Raw genomic sequence first — 18,833 nt, 5'->3', positions numbered from 1 at the left:
AGATCACTTTCTTTTAGCAATTTTATGTCCCTTTAATGGTTTTTGTTCAGTTCACAAAGATATTATAACTTCTATGTCATTTAAATAAATGTTTACTTTTTTAACTAGAAAAACTTTGCATTAAAAAAAAATAATATATATTCTACATATTTTGTATCTTGTAAAAGGTGGGTTAAAGGGACAGTGAACTCAAAATTTCTGCCACTTTAAATCAATTGTAAAAATTGTGCTGGTTCACACTCAGATTGGAGCTCAGATTCTGTACTTAAAGGGACAGTAAAGTCAAAATTAAACTTTCATGATTCACATAGGGCATGATATTATAAACAATTTTCCAATTAACGTTTACTATCTAATTTGCTTCATTCTCTTGCTATCCTTTGATGAAATGCATACATAGGTAGGCTCAAGAGCAGTAATGCATTACTGGGAGCTAGCGTCTTATTTGGTGGCTGCACATATTTGCCTCTATTCATTAGTTCACATGATATGTTTTAGCTAGCTCCCAGTAGTGCATTGTTGTTAATTCAATCAAGAGACTGAAGTAAATGATATTGGAAGTAAATTGGAAAGTTGTTGTTTAAAATCATATGCTCTATTTGTATAATGAAAGGAACAAATTGGGTTTTATGTCTCTTTAACCCTTTTAACTGCTGAGCTATTTCCACCCTTGTGCTGAGTTGTTTTGGAGTTTGTAGATGTTTCTCACATTTCCTTTTATTTTATAACTTTGACCATATTAATATGGTCAAAGCTATAAAATAAAAGGAAACATTAATTGGAAAAGTGAGGGCATTGTCTATCTAGTCTTTTGTTGTTGCCCCATGTATTATGTGAACTGAAAGAAAGGATTAAGGAACACAAAAGAGATATATCTAATAATGTAAAAACAAGTAGTGTAGCCAGACATTTTAAGTTATTTCATAATAGTGATGAGGAAGTATTAAGATTTCTGGGTTTAGAAAAAGTTGATATATCAATAAAGGGTGGCAACTTGGACAATATATTGCTCCAAAAAGAGTGCAAATGGATATATGACCTTAAAGCTCTTAAACCCTATGGATTAAATGAAGAGATAAACTATGCTCCATTCCTTTTACAAAACTAAGGCCATATAAATTGAGAACATAATATAAAGTTCTCTAACACTAAAAGAAATTCATTTCTTTAAAGTTATAATTCTGAAGTTCCCTTTAATGCCGAAAAATTGAAGAAATGTGGATAAGGTAAAACATAATAAATTTCACCTTACACAACTTGAAAAGTGAATTATTTATTAATTACAAATGATATAAGGAAAATAATAATATATTGAACTGGAAATTAACATCCAAAAGATGACATAAATAATTGCTGTTTGCTTATTTTTGTATATGCTGTCAAAAGTTGTTAAAATATTTATTTTCTTTTATGTTATGAGGAAAAAATGACAAATGAAAGAATTAAGCCATATATTCATAATTCAACATATTAAATTAAACTTGTTTTATATATATATAAAAACGAACTTTTGCTACATATCCCAGGCAATGAACTCTACTCCAGAAAATCAAGCACAAAATCAATGGATAACAATGCAATATGACATTTAACCATTTCACCTTAAGGGCGCTATTACATCAAACCCAATAAAAGGTCGGCACTAGGACCAGTAAGAATTAAGCCAGATGAAGCCCAAGACCAGTATCCAGTAAGGGTGAAACGCGCGTAGCTGTGAGAGATTCAAACTGAGGGCTGCAGCTGAGCCCTCATGAAATGCTGGAATAACGGAAAGTGAAGACCGGACAAGTTAAGCGGTTGTGAGTAAGGTACACTCGTTGAGGGCTGGATAAGCAAGGAATCTGAAGACAAGTGAGTAACTTCACATAAACGAAATCGGGACATACTGCAATCAAGGTAATATTGTTCTGTTATTTAAAGTTGCCAGAGATAGCCTAACGAGGTGAGCGGAAAAGCTTTACAAGCCATAATCCCTTGAGGCATCGCAAAGTTATAAATTGCACTGGAACTGAACACACTATCCTTAAAAGGTTTTTGCAGTTGTTGAATAAACAAAGCCTACATCTTATCCAACTCCTTCTCATTACCGCACATTACTTTAACACAAGCAGAGAACAAGCCCCTTTAATGGTTACAAATGTTGCTACTTCAATCAAAGTGTAACGTCTGAAGGAAGTAAATTGGATATATACTATCTTTCATGGACATACTTACAGAATACAAATATTGGCCAATATTAATTCTATAAGTGGGCCCACGCTCGTGTTTTAAATGTATTTCAAACCGGTTCTTTATTTCTCTTGATGTTATTTCAGCATATAAACATATTGCAATTGTGATTCCTTTATTTATGTCGTTATTTCCTAGATTTATATGGAGTATATACATAATTGCTAGTAATTGTGCTAGAATTTTGTGGAGTTTAAAGGGACATTGCCCTATATATGGAGAACTAGTTTATTGGAGATTTTTTTCCTAGATTCTGGTGCTGGATACAGGGAACCTTAAGTGTGGGAATTATACTCCCATACACTCTCGTTTAAGTATTGTATATATATATATATATATATATATATATATATATATATATATATATATATATATATATATGTATATATATATAACTAGCAATCAGCAGCTAGCTCCCAGTAGTGCATTGCTGCTCCTGAGCCTACCTAGGTATACTTTTCAACAAACTATACCAAGAAAACTAGGCAAATTAGATGATACAAGTAAATTGGAAAGCTGTTTAAAGTTGCATGCTCTATCTGAAACATGAAAATTTAATTTTGACTTTACTGTCCCTTTAAGGAAGTTTCTATAAAATCTTGCGGGATTTTGGTGAAATCCCATGAGATCACAGTAATACAAACTGATGAAGCTGACTGCCTGTTTTTTTTTCACCATTCAGATTTCCGCAGCTGAAGGATAAATGTGCACAGAGCACTTACACTGGTGAGCTGAAGACATTTTGAGGTAAAATATGTTTCCTTTTTAAATAGAGATGATCAGGTGATATTTACTAGTCACCTTTTACAGTTACGCTGCAATATTTTTAAGTGATTTAGCATATGAGTATCATGACCCTTTAAGTATGTTGTAAATTGCCTGACTCAACTTTGTATGCTACACAGTAATTGCTTAGCAAAGTGCACAACCCCATTTACAATTAGTCCTAATTGGCCACAATCAACTGAGATATGTAGCTGGAATACACAATTTGCAGCATTTTACAGCATTGTTAGGTAACATACATTACTTTTTGACCTCTCTTGGGAGCATGGGGCAAGCACCATTTTTACAGCAAAAGCAAGCAAAAGAAATAACCAATTGATTAATTAAGTAAATTTACAGGAAATTACTACATTTTTAGTTGTATATCCATTAAACCTTTATTTATGTATTTAAAGGGACAGTCTACAATAGAATTGTTATTGTTTTAAAAGATAGATAATCCCTTTATTACCCATTCCCCAGTTTTGCATAACCAACACAGTTATATTAATATACATTTTACCTCTGTGATTACCTTGTATCTAGGAACCTTCTTCCAGCCCCCTGATCACATGACTGTGACTGTTTATTATCTATTGTCTTGCATTTAGCATTGTGTTGTGCTAAATCTTAAAGGGACACTGAACCCAATTTTTTTTATTTCCTGATTCAGATAGAGCATGCAATTTAAAGCAACTTTCTAATTTATGCCTATTATCATTTTTTCTTCGTTTTCTTACTATCTTTATTTGCAAAAGAAGGCATCTAAGCTAAGGAGCCAGCCAATTTCTGGTTCAGACGCTGGACAGCACTTGTTTAATGGTTCTGTCCAATCAGCAAGGACAACCCAGGTTGTTCACAAAAAAAACTTACATTCTTACTTTTCAAATAAATATACCAAGAGAATGAAGAAAATTTGATAATAGGAGTAAATTAGAAAGTTGCTTAAAATTGCATGTTATATCTGATTCACGAAAGAAAAAAATTGGGTTCAGTATCCCTTTAAATAACTCTTTGTGCCTGAACACAGTGTTATCTATATGGCCCACTTGTACTTTCAGTCTCTTTGTGTTGAAAAGGAATTTAAAAAGCATGTGATTGGAGGCAGCCTTCAAGGGCTTAGAAATTAGCAAATGAGTCTGCCTAGGTTTAGTTTCAACTAAGAATACCAAGAGAAAAAAAGCAAATTTGATGATAAGAGTAAATTGGAAAGTTGATTAAAATTACAAGTCCTATCAGTTTAATTTTGACTAGACTGTCCCTTTAATATACTTCAATATAAAGAGAATATGGTATTCATGAATATCCAATCCAGATCTGGTTTGCAAAGACTGGATACCCAGACTGACTTAAAGCTGTAGGTTTCTGGCTTGTATGAAATATTACTGGTTTATAAAAGGTATTTATTTATAGTGTTACCTTTGTGTCCCCTTGTGTTGTCTTAATCAGTTCCCCAAATCTACTAGAGATTGTTCTCGGAACATTAACGAAACTGATCCCTGCAGGCTCTGCAATGTAGACATCTACCTATTAAAAGACACATTGAAGATTATTAGTGACTAGAATTAATATATCACATAGATCAAGCTCTGTTATGTCACATTATAGTATATAAATCCTTATATAAATGTACAAAAATGTTGTATTAAATTATATCTGGCATAAACGAGGTGCACAACATATCTCTAATCTGAGCTCTTGTTTCTGAATCTAGTTAGCATTTGGGCATAAATACTTTGCATAAACGAAGTGCAGGTGCGTGTATGTTATCTGAGGCCTCATTTGTACATATAGCTGTATACAGGAGGTACAGGGGTATGTATGTTATCTGAGGCCTCATTTGTACATATAGCTGTATACAGGAGGTACAGGGGTATGTATGTTATCTGAGGCCTCATTTGTACATATAGCTGTATACAGGAGGTACAGGGGTATGTAGGTTATCTGAGGCCTCATTTGTACATATAGCTGTATACAGGAGGTACAGGGGTATGTAGGTTATCTGAGGCCTCATTTGTACATATAGCTGTATACAGGAGGTACAGGGGCATGTATGTTATCTGAGGCCTCATTTGTACATATAGCTGTATACAGGAGGTACAGGGGTATGTATGTTATCTGAGGCCTCATTTGTACATATAGCTGTATACAGGAGGTACAGGGGTATGTATGTTATCTGAGGCCTCATTTGTACATATAGCTGTATACAGGAGGTACAGGGGTATGTATGTTATCTGAGGCCTCATTTGTACATATAGCTGTATACAGGAGGTACAGGGGTATGTATGTTATCTGAGGCCTCATTTGTACATATAGCTGTATACAGGAGGTACAGGGGTATGTATGTTATCTGAGGCCTCATTTGTACATATAGCTGTATACAGGAGGTACAGGGGTATGTATGTTATCTGAGGCCTCATTTGTACATATAGCTGTATAAAGGAGGTACAGGGGCATGTATCTTACCTGAGGTCTTATTTATACTCATAGTTAATTTGTACATATATCTGGCATATTGGAGCTACAGGGGTATGCATCTTATCTGGGCTCTCATTTGGACATACATACCTAGCCTCATTTGGATATATAGGTGACACTAAGGTTGTACATGGGCCTGCATGTTATCTGAGGCCTCATTTGGGTATATAGGTGGCATAAGGAAGGACATGAGCTTGTATGTTATCTGAGGCCACATTTGGGTATATAGGTGGCATTGAGGAGATACAGGGGTATGTATGTTATCTGATGACTCATTTGGGTATATAAGTGGCATTAAGGAGATACTGAGGCATTTATATTATCGGAGGTCTCATTTGGGTATGTAGGTGGCATTGAGGAGATACAGGGGTATGTATGTTATCTGATGACTCATTTGGGTATATAAGTGTCATTAAGGAGATACTGAGGCATTTATATTATCTGAGGTCTCATTTGGGTATGTAGGTGGCAATGAGGAGGTAAAGGAGCATGTATGTTATCTGAGGTCTCATTTGGGTCTGTCGGTGACATTGAGGAGGTACAGGGGCTTGTACTTTATCTAAGGACTCCTTTGGGTATATAGGTGGCATTGAGGAGGTATAGGGGCATGTATGTTATCTGCGGTCTCATTTGGGTATATAGGTAGAATTGAGGGGGTACAGGGGCATGCATGTTATCTGAGGCCTCATTTGTGTATATAAGTGTCATTGAGGAGGTATAGGGGCATGTATGTTATCTGAGGTCTCATTTGGGTATATAGGTGGCATTGAGGGGTACAGGGGCATGTATGTTATCTGAGGCCTCATTTGGGCATATTCTTGGTGTAAAGAAGGTACAAGGACACAACTCTTTTCTGAGGTTTAATTTTGCAATATAGATAGCATAAAGGAGGTGCATTGAATGTATGTTATCTGAGGTCTTATTTGGGTATATAGGTGGCATAAAAAGGTTAACAGGTATGGTATCTTATCTGAGGTCTCATTTGGGTATATAGGTGGCATAAAGGAGGTGCAGGGGCATGTAGCATATAGGAAATCTCTTTGCATATATAGCTGCATAAAGGAGATGCAGGGGCATGTATCTTATCTGAGGTCTCATTTGGACAAATAGCGTCATAAATGAGATGCATGGGTATGTATCTTATCTGAGGTTTGTTTGTGCATGTATCTGGCATACAGGAGGTACAGGGGTATGTATTTTTTCTGAGGTCTCATTGGTAGATATAGCTGGACTTCACAGAGTATCTTTTAGCAACAATGTAGTAGGTGCCCTGATGTTTTCTGCAAGAACCTGCACTGATGCAAGAACCACAGCACCTTTTGTTTACAATTACTCCTTTATTGGGACAGTTTAAAAAACATGAAATGTTTAGGGCCTTTTATCCCTTAATCATGCATGATTAAGGGCTGAAAGGCCCCATGCAACGTTTCAGGTTTTCAGCCCTTAATCATGTTTGAATAAGGGTTGAAAGGCCCGGAACGTTGCATGTTTTTTAAACAGTTTCAATAAAGGAGTTATTTTAAAGATAAGGTACTGTGGACACTTTGTAGATATAGCTGGCATAAAGCCGTTACAAGTGTATGTATCTTATCTGAGGTCTCATTTGTACATATAGCTGCATACATGAGGTACAGGGGTATGTATCTTATTTGAGGTCTCATTTGTACATATAGCTGTATACAGGAAGTACAGGGGTATGTATCTTATCTGAGGTCTCATTTGTACATATATCTGGTATAAAGGAGGTACAGGGGCATGTATGCTATCGGGGTCTCATTTGGGCATACATACATTGCATAAAATAAGGGCAGGGGCATGTATGTTATCTGTGGCCTCATTTGTACATATAGCTGTATAAAGGAGGTACAGGGGCATGTATCTTACCTGAGGTCTTATTTGTACTCATAGCTGGCATAGAGGATGTACAAGGGCATATATCTTATCTGAGGTCTCATTTGTACATATATCTGGCATACTGGAGGTAGAGGGGTATGTATCTTATCTGAGGTCTCATTTGTACATATAGCTGGCATAAAGGAGGTGCAGAGGCATATATCTTATCTGGGGTCTCATTTGGGCATACATACCTAGCCATTTGGGTATATATGTGACAATGAGGTGGTACATGGGCCTGTATGTTATCTGAGGCCTCATTTGGGAATATCGGTGGCATAAGGAAGGTACATGGGCATGTATGTTATCTGAGGCCTCATTTTGGGTATACAGGTGGCATTGAGGAGGTACAGGGGCATGTGTGTTGTCTGATGACTCATTTGGGTATATAAGTGGCACTGAGGAGATACTGAGGCATTTATGTTATCTATCTCTATCTATTGGGTACTTATAGAGCACAAACTAATCACCCGTGAGGGTCTCAAGGCGCTAAGGGAAAGCAGATAGGAGGAGGGGGGCAGGGGATGGGCATTCAGTTGAAGAGCCAGGTTTTGAGGTCCTTTCTGAACTTTGTAAGGGAGGTGGATTGTCTTAGGTGCAGCGGGTGGGTGTTCCATGTCTTTGATGGTATGTGGGAGAAGGATCTTCCGCCAACTGTGGATTTGCTGATGCGGGGGATGACTGCAAGTGCTTGGTCGGCTGATCGTAGTCGTCTGGCAGGGGTGTATCTGAGGTCTCAGTTGGGTATGTAGGTGGCATTGAGGAAGTACAGGGGCATGTATGTTATCTGTAACATTGGCATTGAGGAGGTAAAGGAGCATGTATGTTATCTGAGGTCTCATTTGGGTCTGTCGGTGGCAATGAGGAGGTATGGGGTCATGTATGTTACCTGAGGTCACATTTGAGTATATAGGTGGCATTAAGGAGGTATATGGGGCTTGTACTTTATCTAAGGACTCTTTTGGGTATATAGGTGGCAACCATGGCATTGAGAAGGTACAGGGTGCATGCATGTTATATGAGGTCTCATTTGTCTATATAAGTGGCATTGAGAAGGGATAAGGGTATGTTGTTATCTGAGGTCTCATTTGGGTATATAGGTGGTATTGAGGGGTTACAGGGGCATGTATGTTATCTGAGGCCTCATTTGGGCATATTCTTGGTGTAAATAAGGTACAAGGACACAACTCTTTTCTGAGGTTTAATTTTGCAATATAGATAGCATAAAGGAGGAGCATTGAATGTATGTTATCTGATATCTTATTTTGGTATATAGGTGGCATCAAAAGGTAAAGGGGTATGTTATCTTATCTGAGATCTCATTTGGGCATATACCTGGCATAAAAACTGCAGGGCATGTATCTTATCTGAGGTCTCATTTTGGTATACAGGTGACATATGCAGGGGCATGTATCATATAGGAAATCTCAGTTGTACATATAGCTGCATAAATGAGATGTAGGGGTATGTATCTTATCTAAGGTCTCATTTGGACAAATAGCTTCATAAAGGAGATGCATGGGTATGTATCTTATCTGAGGTATGTCTGTGCATGTATTTGACATACAGGAGGTACAGGGGTATGTATCTTATCTGAGGTCTCATTGGTAGATATAGCTGGACTGAGTTCACATTATCTTTTAGCAACAATGTTGTAAGTGTCCAGATGGTTTCTGCAAGAACCTGCACTGATGCAAGAATTTACAAAGTGTCCACAGCACCTTTTCTTTATAATAACACCTTTATTGGGACAGTTTAAAAAAACATGAAATGTTTAGGGCCTTTCAGCCCTTAATCATGCATGATTAAGGGCTGAAAGGCCCCATGCAACGTTTCAGGCTTTCAGCCCTTAATCATGTATGAATAAGGGTTGAAAGGCCTGGAACGTTGCATGTTTTTTTTAAACTTTTTCAATAAAGAAGTTATTTTAAAGATAAGGTGCTGTGGACACTTGTAGATATAGCTGGCATAAAGCAGTTACAGGTGTATGTATCTTATCTGAGGTTTTATTTGTACATATAGCTGCATAGAGGAGGTACAGGTATACGTATCTTATCTGAGGTCTCATTTGTACATATAGCTGTATACAGGAGGTGCAGGGGAATGTATCACATTGTTCTGTTTATGTATAGAAATAAGTCAATGTTTCCATATATTATTGCCATTAGTTACCATGGATTACTACTTATAGTGGATGCCCTAAAAGTCTTGTAGAGTTCCCCATGTAGTTCCACCAATGTTTTTATGACGTATCATTATGTTGTATTTGTATCAGCAGCAATCTGTTTCACTTTTTACCTCAAAATGTTTAGCAAGCCTGCCTGGCTGTAGATAGAGAATATGCTCATAAACACCCAGCTTACGGCGAAGGGCCTCTTGATAATGAATCTCAAACTGGACTTTGGTTCCTGCAGGCACGTTCAGTTCAGCCTTAAAGTTTTCCATATCAAGGGCTTTGGACCTGTAAATTATAAAAATCCAAAGAATTAAAAAAAAACTGCATAGTAAGAGTATAATAAAACTCATAGAATATACCAGCAAGCAAGCACTTGAATTCCTAAATAAGTGTTTTGAAATCAATTAATACAATTGTTTTGTTAGCACAATTTGCAGGTTTTTTTGCAAATCAAGAGCAGTTCAGGTATAATCCCCTGGAAAAAAATCCAGAGGGATTCATGTTTTGTCCAATCAGAGAAAGATGGAAATAAGCTAGTGATCTGGACCAACCAATCACAGAATATAATTTTGCAAGCTCAGGCAAGCGCCTCCAACCTCTCTGGAAGGAAGTGCAACAAACACACTTCACAAGAATAATACTGCGTGTATTATACATTATGTATGCATTACATTATCAAAATGGAAAATGGTATAGTCAGCAGAAATGAGAGGCAAGTTTACAGACAACTGAAGCTATTATTGATTTTCTGCTGCTGTCAGCCTCGTATTTCTTAATATTCATGAACTTCCTGTACAGGATATTGCAAGTTCCTCCTCGTTTACCTCATTAATCCGGCTGCCTTGCCTCTTGCTCTGGCCTTGGAATATAAGCGTTTAGCCTCAGTCTTCTCTTTAATTGATCCACTAAAAGTGAAGCCGTTAACATTCCTGAAACAGAAAAAAGGTTATACTTTGTCTGTAGCACTTTTACACATCAAAAATATGGATTTCACAACATAAAATGAATATATATTTATATACAATTGCACAAAAGAAGAGCTCTCCACGGGTCTTATTAAATATCACTTTACTGTTATGTAAACGTTTTCGGACAACAACTGAAAACAACAACGAAAACGTTTACATAACAGTAAAGTGATATTTAATAAGACCCATGGAGTTCTCTTCTTTCGTGCAATTGTTAATACATTTGGTGCACCCGGGACTGGATCAAGGTTTCTGGAGTGGGGTCTGTACTAAATGTGTATATATATATATATATATATATATATACACAGACACACATACATGCACACATAAATACATACTAATATCTACATTAACCTGTTGCCAACATGGTTTCTTCCAAAACCATATTTATGACACACTTAAAGGGACAGTAAACACCTTGTAATAACAAGACATTTGTCTTGCTATAGATAACAAATCAGCCAAGTCTAAGCATTTTAAAGCAAATTAACATATTGTTCGCTGAAACTTGTTTTTCAATACCCAAACTCCACCCACCACTTGCCTTATTTGGGGAACCAATCCAGGCTTTAGTCAGCATACAAGAAGACTAGCCATGGTCAGAATGTTAGTATGAAATGTATTGTTTTGCAGCACTTATCTGTTGAAGCCAAATAGGGACAGATGTGTAGCAGTGTTAGCCTTAAGAATCCAGCAGGGTGCATTTCCAGGTCTGAGAGTTAGATAATCTACAACTTTCAGAGCTAAATTAAAAGGGGCAAAATAATGAACGTATATTGCAAAGTTGTTTTACTACATATAACTAAAAATGTTATATTATAATCTCAAGGTGTTTACTTTCCCTTTAAATCCCTTGGAGTTTAACATGATGTGGTTTAGTTTCTTATATCACACTTAACATATAAAACATTCAGGGCTAGAGTACAAATGGAGCGCTAAATATTGCTTTCATGAAAGCGATATTTGCGCTCCACTGTGTAATACCAGGGCATGCTAATGTACGCTGATATTACAAGTTCACAACATTGGGAACGTGACCTCAGGCTCGCATTTCTGGGAAGCATTGTGCTCATGAGAACGCGCTTCGATAGGCTCCTATGGGAGCCTTGTTCTCATGCCGTCAGAGACGGCATCAGAACCTCAAGCGAAGCAAAGAGGGTAAGTAGACCAATGATTGCAGCAGTTTTAAATATATATATATATATGATTACACATATTAACACATAAATATATATGTACATGATTACACATATTAACACATAAATATATATGTATATGAGCATATACATATATATTTACAGGGAACACACAGTTCCCTTAGACCGCAATGTAAAGGCACTTTTCAGTGCCGTTTTTTCTTCTAATACCCTACTCCCACCAACTTTAGCCCCAAAATACTGCCTGATGCAGTAATGTTATTAAAAAATAAAGGTGCTGCTATCTGGTTCATTTTATAAGCACTTATTGTTACCGTGAGCTTGCGGTAGCAATAACCAGCCACTTGTAATGGCTGATTAATTATCTTGCGCCCATAAATGGGCAAATTTGCCCATTTGCGAGCGCACAATAATTTAGCGCTCCACTTGTAATCTAGCCCTTAATTTGTGACCAACAACAAAAATGAAATGCTTATTCTATCACGCTTATGAAAGAGCACTATTTAATCATTAAACAATGCTTACTTATAGCTGATTAAATTGATGTGGAAAATGCATTTTGCACAATTAGTTTCTAGGGACAGTTTGCTCAAAGGCTGATAAAGACAACTTAATTTAGCACAGGAAAAACCTTTTAAAAAATAAAAATTTTGGAGGAGATATTAAATTTATATATTTCTAATTTTGTAAATTACATATTATGCAAACAGGGCTAGAGGATACTTATTAGTCCATTGTCACCCAAATATACAACAAGCACGGCTGATTTAACAGTACATTAAGCACATAGTGCTGCTGGATTGATAGTGATCTTACGAATTAGAGCATGGAACATTTTCATGATAATGGCCCTTAAAGGGACATTCCAGTCAAATTTAAATGAACATAGATCAATTACGGTACATCTTTGAGTAGAAACATGTTTGCAATAAACATATATTAAAAATGCTTATAATAAAAGTTATCACTATTTTAGTGTTAGCATTTTTCTCTGCACGTGCATGTGACTCAGAACTACATATTCTCAGTGCACCAGCATTATAAATATTGCAAATGCCCAGCTTGTATTGTATCAGCAATGATACAAATCGAGTAATTACCCGATGGTACAAAAACCTAAGGCTCTCTGAGCAATTGAGGTGTTTAAAATGCTGGTGCACTGAGCATACTTAAGTACACTCTTCAAACAGCTATAGCTTTTACTAGCAGCATTTTTGCTAATACATGTATACTGCAAAATGCTTCTATTCAAAACTGAAATACACTTTTGTGCATTCCAATTTTGGCTGGAATGTCCCTTTAAATAATCACAATAACAATAAGAAAATATAATGAGGAGGTACACTGTAAGTGCTAGTATTACTTACATGGTAAAGTTATTGATATATGCTCCTTTAGGTATCTGAACATCAAAAACAAGGTTCTGTGAATTTTGAGCATTGTTAACCACTTTACTACGTATCATGGTATTAACAAAATGTGAAGTGATGGTGGATTCCACTTTGTAGCTGTAGAGGGTGACAGAATCCTGGGAAAGTGCCTGCAAGAAAACCAAGACCATGTTAAGTAGAATCTCCTCTTAATGGCCATGTAAAAGGTTATGATCGTCAGTAAGAAAAGCCCAATGTCACCAAAGCTTACCTAACACACATGGTCATTCTCAGTAATGCATGGAGCATAATGGGTCTTCATCAGAAGCCCTATTTATCCAGAGCCTACCTAACTCACTGTATTCTCAGTAAAGAATGGGGGATAAGGGTCTTTATCACAAGCTCTATTCATCCAGATCCCTGTACTTCCTAACAATCATTGTCATTCTCATCAATATAACAGTGAATGATAGATCTTCATCACATGCCAACTGCTTCCAGAGCCTACATAACACACATAGTAATTTTCAGTAATACACCATATTGTGATGGATCTTCATCACAAGCCCAGTGCTTCCAGAGCCTACATAACACATATAGTCATTCTCAGTAACACACCATAGGGTGATGGTTCTTCATCACAAGCCCAGTGCTTCCAGAGCCTACATAACACATATAGTCATTCTCAGTAACACACCATAGGGTGATGGTTCTTCATCACAAGCCCAGTGCTTCCAGAGCCTACATAACAAACATAGTCATTCTCAGTAACACACCATAGGGTGATATATCTTCACACAAGCCCAGTGCTCCCAGAGCCTACATAACACACATAGTCATTTTGAGTAACACACCATAGGATGACAGATCTTCATCACAAGCTCAGTACTTCCAGAGCCTACATAACACACCTAATCATTCTCAGTAACACACCATAGGATGATGGATCTTCATCACAAGCTCAGTACTTCCAGAGCCTACATAACACACATTGTCATTCTCAGTAACACACCATAGGATGACAGATCTTCATCACAAGCTCAGTACTTCCAGAGCCTACATAACACACATAGTCATTCTCAGTAATACACCATAGGATGACAAATCTTCATCACAAGCCCAGTGCTTCCAGAGCCTACATAACACACATAGTCATTCTCAGTAACACACCATAGGGTGACAAATCTTCATCACAAGCCCAGTGCTTCCAGAACCTACATAACACACATAGTCATTCTCAGTAACACACCATAGGATGACGGATCTTCATCACAAGCCCAGAGCTTTCAGAGCCTACATAACACACATAGTCATTCTCAGTAACACTCCATAGGATGACAGATCTTCATCACAAGCTCATTACTTCCAGAGCCTACATAACACACATAGTCTTTCTCAGTAACACACCATAGGATGACAGATCTTCATCACAAGCTCATTACTTCCAGAGCCTACATAACACACATAGTCATTCTCAGTAACACACCATAGGATGACAGATCTTCATCACAAGCCCAGTGCTTCCAGAGCCTACATAACACACATAGTCATTATCAGTAAAACACCATAGGATGACAGATCTTCATCACAAGCTCAGTGCTTCCAGAGCCTACATAACACACATAGTCATTCTCAGTAACACACCATAGGATGACAGATCTTCATCACAAGCTCATTACTTCCAGAGCCTACATAACACACATAGTCATTCTCAGTAACACACCATAGGATGACAGATCTTCATCACAAGCTCAGTGCTTCCAGAGCCTACATAACACACATAGTCATTCTCAGTAACACACCATAGGATGACAGATCTTCATCACAAGCTCAGTACTTCCAGAGCCTACATAACACACATAGTCATTATCAGTAATACACCATAGGATGACAGATCTTCATCACAAGCTCAGTGCTTCCAGAGCCTACATAACACACATAGTCATTATCAGTAAAACACTATAGGGTGACAGATCTTCATCACAAGCCCAGTGCATCCAGAGCCTACATAACACACATAGTCGTTCTCAGTAACACACCAAAGGATGACAGATATTCATCACAAGCCCAGTGCATCCAGAGCCTACATAACACACATAGTCATTCTCAGTAACACTTCATAGGATGACAAATCTTCATCACAAGCCCAGTGCTTCCAGAACCTACATAGCACACATAGTCATTCTCAGTAACACACCATAGGATGACGGATCTTCATCACAAGCTCAGTGCTTCCAGAGCCTACATAACACACATAGTCATTCTCAGTAACACACCATAGGATGACAGATCTTCATCACAAGCCCAGTGCTTCCAGAGCCTACATAACACACATAGTCATTCTCAGTAACACACCATAGGATGACGGATCTTCATCCCAAGCCCAGTGCTTCCAGAGCCTACATAACACACATAGTCATTCTCAGTAACACACCATAGGATGACAGATCTTTATCACAAGCTCTATGTTTACAGAGACTACCTAGCACATACATATTTACTCTGTTGCACCAGGGGGTGATGAGTCTTCATCACAATTTATGATTATCTAACATCTACATAATAGTTAAAGGCATTTAGCTACCATTTTACTTATAGAGATGGTGGATCTTGTATTCAATAAATAATCTTAATGACTTTCCAATCAGATATATCACTCTATGCACAAATATGTTGGATAAGTACCAGTTAACGTTATCGAACATTAACCATGTATATTGAACAGAAACACATACCTCATCTGCATCTTCATCGCTTACACTTCTCTGGAAAAAAAATACAATACACTGTTAGATGTCAGAGTTATGGGGAATATTAAGGTCTATGCAGAATATAGGTTGTCACACTCAGGCACAATTAGGGTTGCCACCTCAGCCATGTTTTCCTGGACACTTATGAGTTACACATGCTGCAGGGTGTGCAGGGAGGAACATGTATTGTGTTTCTGGACAGCACTATTCATATTCCTCCATGCACACCCTGCAGCATGTGTAACTTATAAGTGTTCTGTATTTTAAAGGACGGGGGGTAACCCTAGGCACAATACAGATCATTGTTATGTTATTTTGCCAATAGTGGCAGCTTACAAGCAAAGCTGACTTTTCTAGATTCACTACGATGTATGACATCACGCAATAATTGTTAAATGCAAATGAGCTACATCAAATAATTCCAAAGTACTTATAATGCAGCCTGGAACATGTGATAACATTAGCATAAAATTAAACACTGACCTCTTATTTGATTAAAAGGATGTTGGATTTTACACCGCTACTTTGCTTATCAATAGCATTAATATTTGTTTTTCATATTTTTTTTTCCAAATACACTTTCTGCAGCCAATTCACGGGTTTTTCTATTTTTCTCTTTGACTGTGACAGCCAATGAGAAGCTGCAATCACCCTCTCCCTTTACATGAATAGGAGCGTTCACTAACCCCTGTATACATGCACATTGCCATGGAGATGGTTTAACTGAAGTACTAACATTACTGTTGCATTCACACCTTATTTAATGCCATCCACTTGGAATAAATAAAAGCAATCTAAAAAATAAATACATAAAAATATAGTAAAATTACTATTTTCTTACTAATCTTCTGCAATATTGCTCACACGCTAGCCCGACACCTCGTTATATTAACTGCGCTAAAGCCGAAGTGAGTTAAGAATAACACACATACATATAGAGACATTTTTATTTTAAAAGAAAAAAAATTCTATGTTCAGAACATTGGAATTTAAAGTATTTTTTTCAAAACACATTAAAAATGAATATAAATTTTATTGAAAGTTTCAAGGTATTTGACTGGGAAGGGTTAAAACGTGTGTGTGTGTATATATATATATATATATATATATATATATGTGTGTGTGTATTTATGTGCATATATGTGTATATACTGTATGTATGTATACAGTTGCAAGAAAAAGTATGTGAACCCTTTGGAATGATATGGATTTCTGCACAAATTGGTCATAAAATGTGATCTGATCATCATCTAAGTCACAACAATAGACAATCACAGTCTGCTTAAACTAATAACACACAAAGAATGAAATGTTGTCATGTTTTTATTGAACACACCATGTAAACATTCACAGTGCAGGTGGAAAAAGTATGTGAACCCTTAGATTTAATAACTGGTTGAACCTCCTATGGCAGCAATAACTTCAACCAAACATTTCCTGTAGTTGCAGATCAGACGTGCACAACGGTCAGGAGTAATTCTTGACCATTCCTCTTTACAGAACTGTTTCAGTTCAGCAATATTCTTGGGATGTCTGGTGTAAATCGCTTTCTTGAGGTCATGCCACAGCATCTCAATCGGGTTGAGGTCATGACTCTGACTGGGCCACTTCAGAAGGCGTATTTTCTTCTGTTTAAGACATTCTGTTGTTGATTTACTTCTATGCTCTGGGTCATTGTCCTGTTGCAACACCCATCTTCTGTTGAGCTTCAGATGGTAGACAGATGGGATAAAGTTCTCCTGCAAAATGTCTTGATAAACTTGGGAATTCATTTTTCCTTCGATGATAGCAATCCGTCCAGGCCCTGACACAGCAAAGCAGCCCCAAACCATGATGCCCCCACCACCATACTTCACAGTTGGGATGAGGTTTTGATGTTTGTGTGTTGTGCCTCTTTTTTGCCACACATAGTGTTGTGTGTTTCTTCCAAACAACTCAACTTTGGTTTCATCTGTCCACAGAATATTTTGCCAGTACTGCTGTTTAACATCCAGGTGCTCTTGTGCAAACTGTAAACGTGCAGCAATGTTTTGTTTGGACAGCAGTGGCTTCCTCTGTGGTATCCTCCAATGAAATCCATTCTTGTTTAGTGTTTTACGTATTGTAGATTCGCTAACAGGGATGTTAGCATTTGCCAGTGACTTTTGTAAGTCTTTAGCTGACACTCTAGGATTCTTCTTCACCTCATTGAGCAGTCTGCGCTGTACTCTTGCAGTCATCTTTACAGGACGGCCACTTCTAGGGAGAGTAGCAGCAGTGCTGAACTTTCTCCATTTATAGACAATTTGTCTTACCATGGACTGATGAACAGCAAGGCTTTTGGAGATACTTTTATAACCCTTTCCAGCTTTATGCAAGTCAACAATTCTTAATCGTAGGTCTTCTGAGAGCTCTTTTGTGCGAGGCATCATTCACATCAGGCAATGCTTCTTGTGAAAAGCAAACCCAGAACTGGTGTGTGTTTTTTATAGGGCAGGGCAGCTGTAACAAACACCTCCAATCTCATCTCATTGATTGGACTCCAGTTGGCTGACATCTCACTCCAATTAGCTCTTGGAGATGTCATTAGTCTAGGGGTTCACATACTTTTTCCACCTGCACTGTGAATGTTTATATGGTGTGTTCAATAAAAACATGGCAACATTTCATTCTTTGTGTGTTATTAGTTTAAGCAGACTGTGATTGTCTATTGTTGTGACTTAGATGATGATCAGATCCCATTTTATGACCAATTTGTGCAGAAATCCATATCATTCCAAAGGGTTCACATACTTTTTCTTGCAACTGTATGTGCACATACATATTTACACATATATACACACAACTATACAAATGTGTATATATATATATATATATATATATATATATATATATATATATATATATATATATATATATATATATATATAAATATTTATATATACACATACACACATTGGAACCCTTTCTACTTAAATACTTGCCATATACAATATCCCTTTTTAACTCTTATTAAACCTAAAACCTTTTTATTAATATTTAAATGATATATTTTCATTAAAAAG

At 37.1% G+C, this 18,833-nt stretch overlaps 1 protein-coding gene across 1 annotated transcript in view; it reads right to left on the bottom strand.

The window, feature by feature from the left end:
- ITIH2 (inter-alpha-trypsin inhibitor heavy chain 2) overlaps positions 1 to 18,833 on the bottom strand; it is a 66,911-nt gene that overhangs the window by 36,165 nt on the left and 11,913 nt on the right. Inside the window, exons 3-7 of the mRNA XM_053716430.1 lie at positions 15,775 to 15,804; positions 13,037 to 13,209; positions 10,366 to 10,470; positions 9,664 to 9,826; positions 4,414 to 4,521 (exon numbers count right to left, since the gene is read on the bottom strand). Of these exons, the coding sequence (XP_053572405.1) occupies positions 4,414 to 4,521; positions 9,664 to 9,826; positions 10,366 to 10,470; positions 13,037 to 13,209; positions 15,775 to 15,804 (579 nt within the window). The remainder of the gene's footprint in view (positions 1 to 4,413; positions 4,522 to 9,663; positions 9,827 to 10,365; positions 10,471 to 13,036; positions 13,210 to 15,774; positions 15,805 to 18,833) is intronic.

This window comes from Bombina bombina, chromosome 6 (assembly GCF_027579735.1).
Source record: "Bombina bombina isolate aBomBom1 chromosome 6, aBomBom1.pri, whole genome shotgun sequence".
NCBI classification, from domain to species: domain Eukaryota; kingdom Metazoa; phylum Chordata; class Amphibia; order Anura; family Bombinatoridae; genus Bombina; species Bombina bombina.
This window is presented reverse-complemented; position numbering and strand designations above follow the sequence as displayed.